A 14,604-nucleotide genomic window follows, 5' to 3' on the forward strand; every position below is an offset into this window, starting at 1 on the left:
TTTACAGGGGAAAGTGAAGCGCAGAGGGGCGAAGCAACTAGTCCACAAAGCAAACAAGAGGAATTGGAAGAGTCAGGAACAGAATACTGTATTCCTGACTCAGTCCTCTGCTCTAATTACAAGTGCTTCTTTATAAATGATTTGTTAATAAATTACCATTATTAATTAACTACCTGTATGTATGAGAGACACAAGGTGAGTGAGGTGGAAGAGACAAGCTTGTGAGCTACACAGAGCTCTTCTTCAGGTCTGGAAAAAGATATTACCTCACTCATCTCGTGTGTCTCATATCTTGGGATCAACACAGCTATAACAACACTGCAAACAACTTTATATGTAGCTTTTATTATTCCAGTTAGAGTATTAAAAAAACACAAATCAAAGCTTTCAGGCAAGTCGCTGAGTAAAACCAAATAAAAAATGAAGATGATTCATACACAGACAGTTAAATAGAACTATTTCATAGATTTATTTGAAAAATACTTACAAAAGCAAGCATGTTTGACCCTAAAATAGCTAAATTTATTCTGTGTTTACATTGGTGTAATTAAGTGTGCAGCATTAACAGTTGTTTCTGTTTGAAGCATTGTTAGTTTGCCTGAAGGAATGGGGAAAGTTCTGGTTTACTCTGGGGCAATGTCTCCCTCCCCCTTCACAGTAGCAACTACAGCTGTGGCCTGTGCTTGAAGTCTCAGCACACTGAACGTTGGGTTTGCCTCACTTACTACCAGTCCTGCCGTGTCCAGATTTGCTGGAACCTGGAAGGTGGATCAGTTTTTCCCCCAGTAGATAACACAAGAGAGAGAGGGAGAAGAAAACAAATGGAAAATAGCATATTGGCTTTGTATGCAATGAATTTAGCAGAACTATGTTTCATGCTTGAGTCCTTTAAAAAGTGGCCCTTTTTGTTAATGGTACATCTTTCTTCAAAATAAACGTGCACTTGTGAGCTTATCCATAGCCTGTGCCCCTTATACCTACTATTGGACTATAGTGCTTACTGCTGAGAGGGGCTGGGATCGGAATAGCCGAGAGCTCCCCCCACAGACATCAATTCAGGCAAAGAAATACAGTGCAATTAGTTTCCACATACCGTATAGCTACATTTTAAGACAAGACTAGCAGAGCTACTGACTGAAGAGTTGGCTGCCTTGTTATTAACTGCACTTCAGCAACAGCTATAGTTCAGACAGTCTGCTCACAAGGGGGTTTGATCAATGCTGGGAACACACTGAGTGGAACAAGACCTCACCAGCCACTATTCTGCAAGGTGGCAGCAGTAGCTGCTGCTCGGGCCATCATCCTTTGGTGCACCTCAGAAGCAGAAGAAAGTCCCATCCACCATGTGCACTGGCAATGTTCTCCGTCCTCCAGGCTGGGGGATAAAGCTGTTCTGACGCCAGTCTTCTTCTGGGGGCATATCTACTCTCCTTGGTCCAGCGGCCTTGGTACGCGGAGGAGGCACCGGGCAACCATGAGAGGCACCAGGGTCCCAAGAAAGCCCCTGTGGTACTCTGAAGGTACTGTAGTCTGTGCTAGGACGTGGCCTGCAACTGATGGCATAGGACTCCTGCATTTGGCGTTGAGAGGGCTGCTGGAGGAAGCTTTCCTCTAATCCCTTGTCTGGCTGGGCAGTGTATCCCGACTGCAATGTTCGTTTGTCTGGCAGTGTTGTTGTTTGTCTGGCAGTGTGGTTCATCTGCAGCCAATGGCCAGAGATCCTTGATGCTCCACCTCCCATATGCTGGTCAACAAGAGGCCTCTGACCTTGGGAAGAAGAGCATTTCTGTGTGCAAGGGAGGCTCCTGTAGCTCAGTGCCATACCTGGGTGGTCTTCACCTCGGAAAGTTTCACCCCAGTCAGGTACAACCAGAAGTTTCTGGACGTTCTTCTGATCTCCTGTGGGGAGCAGTGGGAAGAGTTCAGTCAGTTATATTTTAATTTATTTTCCTCTCAAAACCTCTTTAACTGTGGCTCACAGCTGATATGAACGGTAACTGAACCAACCTTATACCAGGGCATTTACTGACCCATGATTCGGAATTAGTGAAAACTAAGCAGCACACTCCTTGCATTCACTTTCCTTCTGCAACTCAACTCACCCCCAGGAAAGAGCTCCAACCTGTCTTTCTGCAGGTGCTGTCACACACACTAATGGGACACTAGATTTCCTAAATAGTCAGCACTTTTTGTAACATGTTCAAGGTCACCTGAGAAAGAGCCCAACAAGAAAATTAAAGACATATGTTCTAGAGGTTTCCTGATAACTTTCATGGTGGCCTCCCATGCAGGAATTTGTAGCACCAACAGGGATTGTAATTCCAACAGATCTCACACACACACGTGATTTTTGAGGAAATACAGTACTAATAACCAGCTCCTCCTCAGGTAGTCGCTTCGCACCCTTCCCACAAGCACAATTAAGTACAAAAAAAACTGGGTGGACCTTTGGGTCATCTCTGAGGAATGTGTGCATCATTTATAGCTTCATTTCTTGTAATGTTAAAAACAGTGTAATATAGCTAATGACCTAATAGGAATGGTGTGTTAAAAGAACATAAAAATGGCCATACTGGGTCAGGCCAAAGGTCCATCTAGCCAGTATCCTGTCTTCCGACAGTGGCCAATGCCAGGTGCACCAGAGGATGCTATAGATGCCAAAGAGTTCCATTGGGTTATGCCAGACACTTTTGTTGGCCAGGTACCTCCCTCCTGTGTATACGTAATGAAAATATTACCATAACTATTTAAATAATTAACAGCCATACCTCTAACAAAGACTGTCCCCTCATGTTATATCCATATAGCACAGCATAATTAAAGCAGTGTAGAAGGGACAGTAAAGAAAGAAAAAGCAATTTATCCTTCCAAATTTCTGAAGGGATTCAGGCAGTTGATAAAACCATCACTATGGCAGACAAGATCCAAAGACCTGTACTTCAGCAAAGCAGGGAAAGAATCACATACAGCATTTCTGATCATGCAGGAGGGTGAAGAGTTCTGTGATTACCTGATGGCCTACGTGCTTTGCCCACCATGCTAGGCATCAGTACATCATGGGACAGGTTCTGCATCTGGGTTGGGTAGTGGTGGGGATCAAATGGTAACACAGAAGGATCGTGGGGAAAAGGGAGGGTGGTGGAGCTGGAAGAACGGTGCGTGGTTTCCTTTGGCATTTTCCTCACATTTGATGCTTCCTTTTGACAAAATGAGAAAGGAAAGAAACCACAAATTATGATTAAACACAAAGCTGGGTTCAATCAAGCAAACATGGTGGGGATCCAGGAAGGAGAGAGGGATGAGTCACCAGAACAAGTACATGAATCTGTCTGTGAAAGAGAAAGAAATGCAAGGTAACAATACCCACCCAGAAAGGCTCTTTGGTAACCTAACAGCTAAGAAAAAAACCCAACATACCTGCTCAGAAAAAAACCCATCATAATACTCGCATCTCAGAATAACAGCAGAAACCTTGTGCAAGAAAAAAAAAATCATTCTGCTCTTTCTGAATCACCTTTTGAAGGACTGGGCCACAGATGCCAGGAAAATACACACTGCTGAAGCCTCTTCCTTGCTAAACGTGCTTTACTAAGAGCTAAACAGTGATGTAGGGCACAACTTTCTGATATGGTAGTGGAGTTTGAGCTTTTGCATCAGTGCAAGATTGGGCTAAGGCCCTACCTACAAATGAGAGTTGTACTGGTTTAATTAAATTGATTTGAAAACAAATTTTAGTTAAACTTGTACAACTTGTGTGATTGGACAAGGCCTAAAGCTAAAACTTGAGTTATGCTATAGCATTTACTGTGCTTAACACTGAGTTTGCAACTCAGCCTCTTCCATTCTTATTTTGCTGCTTTCAAACAAAACTAATGCTTTTAGCTTTCCTTTGAAGAAGTCTAAACATGGCTAGAGAAAAATCAGAACAAAACCAATACATCACGTTACTGCATACTCTTAAAGATTCCCCTCCTCAAAGAAATCACCCAGCTAAACACTGACAGCAATCTATTCCTGCTTTTCTCAGACTTACAGTTCAATAAAAATCCCTGCTTTTCAATTAAATGAATTTGGGGAAACTCTGAAAGGGGAACATTATTTGGTGCAATTAGACCCAGCAACAGTCTTCATTCCATTAATAATCATGTTGACCAAGGGAAAATACTTTCCCTGCCCTTTCAGCAGGAGGGTCAGCAAGCCAATACCCACCTCACCTTACATCCAGTTCCACTAGAATTTGTTCAGAAATGAAATATAGACAGGTAAGGTTTAAAAAAGTTAAACAAAAAATGGTTTTAGAGTAACTTAACTTTACTTAATCAGATGAAAGGTCATAATCAACTTGAAGAAAAAAACACTTAACTTCTGCCTGAAAATACTGTACATTTTTCAAGTTTCAGATTTGTTACACCTAACCTGAGAGTACTAACAAAGATGATGGAGAAAAACAGTTTCTCTTTGTTTTCAAGTTGTTTACTTTGTGCAGCACTTTGTGTATAACCACTATTTCTTGAGGAAGGTATGCCTTATAAACACTAACAAAAGCAAACATTTCCTTATATATACTGTTAAAGAATTATTTTGTTAAATCACAGCCCATGTTGTTTATTGGGGATCTATTAAAAACTGGGATTTTTAAGTTATTCAATATCGAAAATGGATAAACTTCAGATTGACTGTGTCCCTTTACCAGGGTTAGCCCTGTTAGCACACATACACAAGTTTTGCTTGGCAAAATTCTAGGCGTGATGACTCTAAAAGCAGACAGCCTGGTTGTTGTAAAATAAAAGCTGACATCCAACAGAGGAAAAAAGGGAATGATTCACTGGAACAAACGTTCATCCTTCTAAACTGGTATCAATGCTGTTCAATTGTGCGCCTTTTCTGTTTACTACTTGTAGTGGAGTTGATGAGGGAAAGGAGGAGGAAAAGCAGCCCCCAATTCTATTCCAAGCGGTCATCTCCGCAATGCTGAGGTTCATTTTACTTACAAAACTATGAGAGGAGACCAGAGTGTCTTCCCTGTTTGTGATGACTGTCCCACTGAGACTGCGAGCAATGCGACGGAAATGCTCTGCACTGTACATCTCCTCTTCTGGTTCCCTGCTATGGCCTCTGGCATATGCAACCTGCAGACAACGTTACCACATTCAGAAAGATCTCTCCAGGGAAAACTGCATTGCACAGTGATTCAGAAGAAGACGTTGATAAGAATATGATGTACTTAGTGAAATACATTAATCCTTCATTTTCTTATTCCTGGGGGAATTCTGCGCCATTGTGTGTGTGCAAAATTAATGTCCCCCACAGATTGCTTTGCTTCCCTGCAGAAAAATGACTTTCTGACAGGGAAGCTGCAAGAGCAGTTGTGCACCATTCCCTAGCAGTGCAGGTACATTGTTTCAGGCACCCACAGCAGCTGGCAGACAGGTAAATCATCATGGGGCTGGGGACACCCCAGCCAGTGGCTCCTACCCTGAGCTGGGAACAGCTGCTAGTCCCAGCTGGGCTGGAGGCAGGAAAGGACTGGACTTCCTCTTCCCCTGCAAGGAGTGATTGAGGCTGTGTCAGACCCACCCCCAGAAACCCCCCTCAGCTGCAGGAAGCTCAGCATCCTCACCTGCTTCCTCCCTGCATTGCTCCTGAGCTATGGGGGGAGGGGTCACTGTATGGGGGGCTGCTCCACCATCCATCCAGCCCCCATGCATCCGGACCTCCCATACTCAGACACCCCTGTCAGGCCTCACCTGTACATCCAGAACCCCCCTAGTCCTCCATACTTGAACCCCACCCCACTGAACCACAATCCTTGCATCTGGAGCTCCCCCTGCAACCAGACTCCCTGCCTCCAGATGCCCAGCCCTGCACCGAGGTCCCTGCACTCAAACTCAACCCTGATGCCCCACCCTTGGCACCATTTTGAGCCCCCATATCCAGACTTCCATGCCACTGACCTCCAACTAGCTGCACCCAGACACCGACCCCAAGCCACACTCTCCCAGCACCTGAACCATCCTGCTGAGACCCCCACATCCAGACTCCTCTGCTGAGTCCCAACCACCTTCACCTGGAAGCCCCTGCAGAGTCCCATTGCTCCTGCACCTGGAACCCCTCCAACGAGCCTCTGTGCATCCAGATCCCCCCAAACCTAGACCCCCCACTGAGCTGCCTGCATCCAGATTGTCCCACACAATCTTCTCACTTCACACCTGGATCCCCCCACACTGAGACCCTCCACATTTGGATCCTGCCTGGTTGAGTCTGCCTGCCCCACACCTGGTGCGCCTGGTGCAGAGGGGCAGGGCCCCAGGGTATTTCTGGGACAGACCCAGGCTTTGTGCTGTGTCAGGGTTGAGTGCAGCCTCACTGCTGAGTCCTAGGGGTGGGGAGCTGCAGGGTGATTTCCCACATTCATGCAGCCAGTGGCCTGTGCTCCCCACTGCCATGCTGGAGCCTCTGCATTTATTTATTGACAAATAAAACTTGCAGAATTTAAAAATATTGTATTTTTAAATTTTTGGCGCAGAATGCCCTCAGCCTCAGGAGTATTTTCTGAAGCCTCTCATTCAAGTCTAACCCAAGAGCATAAAGCAATTGAGTCTAAGTATCATTAATAAAAATAGTATTCTCATGATCAGTTTTTCATCTTATTATGTACATTGGCATACATGTTTAACGGAGATTTTATATCTTATAATTTCTTAAAGACAGGATTTAAAGACTTAATGGGATGAGTCTACCTAAGGGACTGCTCGCTGCTTTGTGCTCCATTACAGCAGCTGAGATAAGCAGGGCTGGAATTGATGACTATCTCAAAATATAATCTGAAGAGTGTGGAAGCCTTCTCACAACTCTTCTCACTATGATTATTTGCTTCCTTCCATCTCTGGTGGTGGCTAGCAAGTGGTTTATTCTATGTTGGAGTGGGAAATGTTGGTTCTTTTTACCTCTTTCCTTCTGCTCTCAGCTTGATAAGCAGGTTCCTCTATGTGTCTTTTTTTTTTTTTTTTAGGTGCTCAGACACTTTCAGGTATAGGTACCAAAATATTACAGCTAATTATTTAACTGGCTTCTCTTAGAAAAGCTGTAGAATATGAAAACTGAGCAGTATTCAACTGAATTAGAACATGTGCTCTGAAGGTTCTGGAAACAGCAGCACAAGACAAATTGTAGTGCAGGTACTGCTACCTTCTCTTACTCAGAGTGGACCAAGGAGCATTAGAGGTCAGCTATTATTTGTACATTATACTATGTTAAACTCTCTACTTTCAAAACATGCAAGATGACATAATCCAATAAAGGAGACAGTGTCAAAGCAGTTGATATAATAAGAAGAGGCAGTTCCTAGGAGTTAGCAATGGAAAATATGTCAGGTCATCCAGCTTACCTCCCTGCAATGCAAAATGGTTCCCTACACTCCATTATAGTATAATCAGAGGTACTAACTCTGAAACTGTGAGGCCACATATCCCTGAAGAGGTCACCATTTAGAGTGTAACAGTGACCTCAAGTCACCCACTTTCTTAGTGCTCAATCCCAAGTAGGACTACATAAAATTATTTCTTTAAAGTTCAATATGAGTGACCCCACTGCCTTTCATATGGAATTTTTTCACTTTTCTTGCTGCTGGAAAAGACGGTTACTCACCTTTGTAACTGTTGTTCTTTGAGATGTGTTGCTCATATCCATTCCAATTAGGTTTGCGCGTGCTGCGTGCACGTTCGTCGGAAGATTTTTACTCTAGTAACACTCGGTGAGTCGGCTGGGTCGCCCCCTGGAGTGGTGCGGTTATGGCGCCAGATATATACCCTTGCCAACCCAACGGCCCTTCAGTTCCTTCTTGCCAGCTACTCTGACAGAGGGGAAGGAGGGCGGGATTGGAATGGATATGAGCAACACTGCTCAAAGAACAACAGTTACAAAGGTGAATAACCGTCTTTTCTTCTTTGAGTGCTTGCTCATATCGATTCCAATTAGGTGATTCCCAAGCCTTACCTGGGCGGTTGGGTCGGAGTGAGATGTTGCAGAATGCAAAACTGCTGAGCCAAATGCTACATCATCTCTGGACTGTTGAACCAATGCGTAATGTTAGGCAAAGGTGTGAATAGATGACCAGGTAGCTGCCCGACATATTTCCTGGATGGAAACATGGGCCAGGAAGGTGGCAGATGAAGCTTGAGCCCAAGTAGAATGAGCGGTGAGGTGGCTAGCCGGAATGTGAGCCAAATCATAGCATGTGCAGATGCAGGATGTTACCCAAGATGAAATTCGTTAGGATGAGACTGGAAGGCCTTTAATCCGGTCTGCCACAGCTACAAAGAGCTGAGGTGACCTTCAGAAGGATTTTGTTCTCTCGATATAAAAGGCGAGAGCCCTGCGAACATCTAGGATGTGCAGCTGTTGTTCCCGACACGATGGGTGCGGCTTCAGGAAAAAGACCGGGAGGAAGATGTCTTGATTGACATGAAAGGCGGACACCACCTTAGGGAGGAAGGAGGGGTGTGGTCGCAGCTGTACCTTATCCTTATGGAATACCGTATACAGGGGGTCTGCTGTCAAGGCCCGAAGCTCAGATATTCGTCTTGCTGAAGTAATAGCGACGAGGAAGGCTGTCTTCCAGGAAAGGTACAGCAGTGAGTAGCTGGCCAGTGGTTCGAAAGGAGCACCCATAAGCTTGGCTAGCACCAGGTTGAGATCCCAGGTAGGGGTCGGGCGTCTGACTTGAGGTTACAAACATTCCAATCCCTTGAGGAACCCTGAAACTATGGGGTGAAAGAAGATTGATAGGCCATTTTCCCCTGGGTGGAAGGCGGAGATGGCTGCCAGATGCACCTTTATGGAAAAGACCGCTAGGCCCTGTTCTTTCAGGGACCAGAGGTAGTCCAGGACAGTAGGAATGGACACCTGCCTGGGAACTGAGTTACGCTGAGCACACCAGCAGGAGAAACGCTTCCACTTGGCCAGATATGTCATCCTAGTGGAAGGCTTCCTACTGCCCAAGAGCACCTGTTGGACTGAGGCAGAGCAATGCAACTCAGACTGGCTCAACCACGCAGCAACCATGCTGTGAGATGAAGAGACTGCAGGTCTGGATGGTGAAGCCTGCCAAAGTCCTGTGTTATGAGATCCGGCCAGAGTGGCAGGGGAATCAGTTCTGCCACTGAGAGGTCGAACAACATGGTGCACCAGTGCTGCCTCGGCCATACTGGAGCAATCAGGATCAGGTGGGCGCTGTCCCTGTGGAGCTTGAGTAGGACTCTGTGGACAAGTGGAAACAGTGGGAAGGCATAGAGTAGGTGCCTCTTCCACGGGATCAAGAATGCGTCTGAGAGGGAGCCCGGGAAGCATCCCTGGAAGGAGCAGAACACCTAGCATTTCCTGTTCTCTCGGGAGGCAAAGATGTCTATGTGGGGAAACCCCCACTTCCAGAAAACAGAATGGATGACGCCCGGACGAATCGACCACTCGTGAGACAGGAAGGATCTGCTGAGGTGATCCGCCAGAGTGTTCTGGACTCCTGGGAGAAAAGATGCTACCAAATCGATTGAGTGAGCTATGCAAAAGTCCCAAAGCTGGACGGCTTCTTGACAAAGGAGGGAGGAGCATGCTCCGCCCTGCTTGTTTATGTAAAACATGGCCATGCTGTTGTCCATGAACACTGATACACAATGACCTTGGAGATGGTCTCGAAACACCTGGCATGCTAGACGGACTGCTCTCAGCTCCCGCACATTGATGTGTAAGGCCAGCTCTTGAGGCGACCAGAGGCCTTGAGTGCGAAGGCCCTTGAGGTGGGCACCCCAACCCAGAGATGACGCGTCCGTGGTTAGGGCCATCGAGGGTTGCGGTGGGTGGAATGGCATCCCTGCACAGACTAGAGTGGGGTTTAGCCACCAGGTTAGGGAGCCCAGAATCTTCCGGGGAATAGTGGGCACCGAGTCCAGGCTGTCTCTGCGTGGTTGGTATATTGAAGCAAGCCAAGTTTGAAAGGGACAGAGGCATAGCCTCGCATACTTGGTCACGAAGGTGCAGGAGGCCATGTGACCTACTAGGCTGAGGCAGGTGTGCACCGACATTGTTGGGAAGGCTTGAAGACCTCAAATAATTGAAGCCATTGCTTGAAAACGTGACTGTGGGAGGCAGGCTCTGGCCAGATTGGAGTCCAGAACCTCTCCGATGAAGTCTGTCCTCTGGGTGGGTGTCAGAGTAGACTTCTCTGTGTTGATCATCAGGCCTAGGCTCCCGAAGAGGTCTTTGACGATGCACAGGTGCTGCAACACTTGTAATTGGGAAGTCCCTCAAATGAACCAGTTGTCAAGATATGGGTAGATGTGTACCCGACAACGCCGGAGGGAGGCGGCGACTACAGCCATGCATTTTGTGAACACACGCAGAGCCATAGAAAGGCCAAACGGAAGTACAGTGAATTGAAAGTGTTGATGGTTGACCACAAAACGGAGGTACTGTCTGTGTGGTGGCTAAACTGCGATGTGGAAATACGAGTCCTTCATATCGAGGGCGGCATACCAGTCTCCCGGATCCAGGGATAGGATAAGGGTCCCCAGGGTTACCATGTGGAACTTCAGCTTTATCATGAATTTGTTGAGTTCTCACAGGTCTAGGATTGCTCGTAGACCTCCCTTTGCCTTGGGGATTAGGAAGTAGCGGGAATAAAACCCTTTGCCCCTCATGTCTTTTGGCACCTCCTCTATGGCTCCCATGGCTAGGAGAGACTGGACCTCTTGTAAGAGGAATTGCTCGTGAGAGGTGTCCCTGAAGATGGACGGGGAAGGAGGGTGGAAAGGCGGGATTGAAACTAACTGGAGGTGGTATCCCACTTCCACCGTGCGCAGGACCCAACGATCTGAAGTTAGCTGGGACCAGCAGGGAGGAATTGGGAGAGGCGGTTGAAAAAGGGAAGAGAAGGATCCGGTAGAGCAACTGGTGGGCCGCCCTCGGGCGTCCCATCAAAAGTTCTGCTTGGGCCCAGCTGGTGGCTTAGGGGGTGCCTGATTTTGACTTCGAGGGCCAGACTGCCTCTGACGATTCTCTCCACCATGCCTTCTGCTAAAGTCCTGATGCGGCCTAGGCGGGGCGTAAGGGCGGTGTGGCTGGGGCCAGAAGGTCCAGCGTTGGATCACTGGCGTGGGCATACCCAGTGAGCACATTATAACATGATTGTCCTTCAGACTTTGCAATCTGGGGTCAGTCTTACCCGAGAACAGGCCCTGGCCTTCAAACGGCAAATCCTGAATAGTTTGTTGTAATTCAGGGGGAAGCCCTGATACTTGGAGCCAGGAGATATGCTTCATCGTCACTCCTGATGGCAGAGTTCTGGCTGCAGAGTCTGCTGCATCCAGAGAGGCTTGGAGGGAGGTTCTTGCTACCTTTTTACCCTCCTCAAGTAGGGCCGTAAATTCTTGACGGGACTCCTGGGGAAGAAGCTCTGTAAACTTCCCCAAGGACACCCACGTGTTAAAGTTATATCTGCTTAGGAGGGCTTGTTGGTTTGCCACTCTAAGTTGGAGGCCCCCAGTCAAGTATATTTTGTGGCCTAGGAGGTCCATGTGCCTAGCCTCCTTTGACTTAGGAGCTGGGGCTTGTGGGCCATGACGCTCCCGTTCATTCACCAATTGCACCACTAAAGAGCAAGGAGGTGGGTGAATGTAGAGATATTCATACCCCTTTGAGGGGACTATATATTTTCTCTCTACTCCTCTTGCTGTAGGTGGAATCAAGTCTGGGGATTGCCAAATAGTGTCCGCATTAGCCTCTATGGTGCGGATAAAAGGAAGGGCAACTCTAGTAGGTGCATCAGCCAATAGGATGTCCACGACAGGGTCCCCTATTTCAGGGACCTCCTCCACCTGTAAGTTCATATTCTGAGCCACTCGTCTCAGAAGGTCTTGATGGGCCCTGAGATCAATTGGTGGAGGGCCTGAGGAGGATGTTCCCGCCACAGCCTTGTCAGGCAAGGAGGCGGAGGAGAGGCCCGGGACCAGGGGGTCCTGTGGGGGCTCCTGTACTTGTGGAGCGTCATCTGTGTCAGGTGGAACCTGGGTGTCTGCAGATGGTATCGGAGCCTCATCCATGCCCGTGGGGGGTGGAGAGGCAGCTTACTGTTGCCTCTGGTACCCGGTGTTCTGACGGGGCCGACCGTGGAGCCACTGATGGAGCACCTTGGGCTTGGTGGTATGCCCACAGTGTCCAGAAGGACCAGTGATGAGGCCCTGGCTCGTGGCTCTGGCTCTCTGGGAATATATGGCTGGGGATGTCAGAGTCACGCTCCTGAGGATAGGATGCGCTACCAGCCTGCGATGACACCGATGTGTGTCTTGATGGCCATGGCGGTGCTGATAGACCCTGGGAGGGCGCCACTGTTCTCGATGCTCGATTCCGGGGCGGTACCGGGAGCTATAACGGTACCGCGAGCAAGACCGGGACCTTCTACCGTAGCGGTGCCGTGAGGTCGACCGGGATCTCGAGTCCCTTCGTCTGGAGCGACTGCGGGATACACGGTGCCGAGAGCAGTGCCATGAGTTGGATCGGTACCGGGAGTATCTGGCCGGCGAACAAGATGTCGAACGGTGCCACGAGTGCGACCGGTACTGCAATGGAGAGTGGTGCTGGAACTGTGAGCGGCGCCAGGAGCGGGAACGGCGTGGTCAAGAGCGTCTGTGAGACTGTGATCTTGAACGACGTATCTCTGTTGGACCAATGGAAGGTGGCCTTACCAGTGCCGGTTTCCCGATGGATTGTATGACCCGCACTGGCAGCGCCGGCGGTTGAGGCCCTGTCAACTCCGTCAAGGCGATGAGCTCCCTTGCCGTGGAGAAAGTCTACAGTGTAGAAGGGAGGGCAAGCTCAACCACAGCGTGAGCCGGGGAGCTGTCAGGCACCGAACTCAACGGCCCTTGTGGGACCGGAATTGATAGTGCCGCGCTTGGTGGAGCCGCAATCTGTGGTGCCACAGTCGATGGTGCCACGGCAGATGATGGTGCCGGACGAGCCATCTTCGATGAGCGCTCCTTCTGTGGAGCTGAAGCAGCTGGAGTGCTATGTTGCTTCCTGGGTCTCGGGGACAGGGAGCAGTGCCGAGCAGATGTTGGTGCTGGGGCTCCTTCTCGGTACCAGAGCGGTCCGGGGCCGAAGGGGCGCTCCTTACAGAAGCAATCTGTTGGGCACCTGGTACCGACGTTGCAGGACTAAGTGCCGACTCCATGAGGAGCTGTTTCAATCGAAAGTCCCGCTCCTTCTTCGTCCTTGGTTTAAATGACTTGCAGATGTGGCACTTATCAGTAAGGTGGATTCCCCTAGGCACTTGAGGCAGGAGTCGTGGGATCCCCTATTGGCATCGGTTTCTGGCACGCTGAGCACGGTTTGTATCCCGGTGCCTTGGGCATGGGCCCGTACCGGGGTGGAGGAAAGGGGCTAATCCCCGATCCTCCCTTAAACTATATACACTAACTATAAATACAATAACTAATACTAACTATAAGAACTCGAAATATACACACAATAAACAGCAAAGAACTACAAGTAGCTAGGGACGTGGAGATCAGCAAAGCCGCGCTCCACAGTTCCAACGACCGTCACGGGCGGTAAGAAGGAACTGAAGGGCCGTTGGGTCGGCAGGGGTATATATCCGGCGCCATAACCGCGCCACTCCAGGGGGCAACCCAGCCGACCCACTGAGTGCTGTTAGGGTAAAAATCTTTCGACGAACGTGCACGTGGCGTGCGCACACCTAATTGGAATCGATATGAGCAAGCACTCGAAGAAGAATGTCCAATTCCCTCACAACCACACAACCTTCTAGGTGCTACCTTGGAGACAGGAGAGACGGTGGCTCCATAGAGATTGTGCTCAATCTCTGCTGTTGGCGTTTTCGAGAGACCCATGCTGGCTACAGTGTGTAGCTTCCTCACAGTTATGTCTGTAGAGACTATGGAGGGAAATAAAGAAGTTAGAATAAACTCAAGATCTGACTCTGCAACTGTGGAATATGATTAGTTATCTCAGCCCTGGCTCAAACAGAAAGTGAATATCTATATACATAAATTAAGGTTACTTACCAGTAATCAGAGTTCTTTGAGACAAGACCCTGCACATCCACACTTACAGGATCAAAGTGCCTGATCACAAGATCTCAGAACCTCTAGTGAAGATTGTCCACTGGGGCTACTCATTTCCCTTCCTTTGCCCTTGTGCAGGGTTCTACAGGTTTAAAAAGAGTAGCAGTTCCAATCGCTCTTCAGTTCCTTCTGCTAATTCAGGAATTGTGAAACTAAGATCCCAAAGAAATGGGGAAGGTGAGTGAAGGAGTATGAACGTGCAGAGGCTCATCTCAAAGAACTCCTGTTACTAGTAAGTAACCTTTATTTTTTCAAATGGTCTCTGCACATTCTTATTTGTGGGAGTTCAGCGAGCAGTACCAGCTCAAAAAAGGAGGACTGAAGAGTTCTAGATTAACAAGGACTGCAGAATTGCCAAAAATGAGTGCCACGTCATGAGTGACTACAACCTTTTACTCTTCCCAAACAGGCCACAATTGAAAAAAGACACCTGAAAGACTTATGTAGAGCTTCAAGTAACAGCCTTCCA

At 48.2% G+C, this 14,604-nt stretch overlaps 1 protein-coding gene across 5 annotated transcripts in view; it reads right to left on the reverse strand.

The window, feature by feature from the left end:
• Positions 1-445: 445 nt before the first annotated feature.
• Positions 446-14,604, reverse strand: part of USP54 (ubiquitin specific peptidase 54) — a 176,818-nt gene continuing 162,659 nt past the window's right edge. For 4 of the 5 annotated variants that reach the window (XM_050959964.1, XM_050959968.1, XM_050959966.1 and 1 more), the window contains 4 exons: positions 13,827-13,945; positions 4,992-5,129; positions 3,011-3,200; positions 446-1,899 (listed from right to left, as the gene is read on the reverse strand). In XM_050959964.1, the coding sequence (XP_050815921.1) occupies positions 1,316-1,899; positions 3,011-3,200; positions 4,992-5,129; positions 13,827-13,945 (1,031 nt within the window). In that variant the 3' untranslated portion in view covers positions 446-1,315. The remainder of the gene's footprint in view (positions 1,900-3,010; positions 3,201-4,991; positions 5,130-13,826; positions 13,946-14,604) is intronic. The other variant, XM_050959967.1, reaches the window with a different exon arrangement.

The sequence above is a fragment of the Gopherus flavomarginatus genome, chromosome 6 (genome assembly GCF_025201925.1).
Source record: "Gopherus flavomarginatus isolate rGopFla2 chromosome 6, rGopFla2.mat.asm, whole genome shotgun sequence".
Taxonomy (NCBI): Eukaryota; Metazoa; Chordata; order Testudines; family Testudinidae; genus Gopherus; species Gopherus flavomarginatus.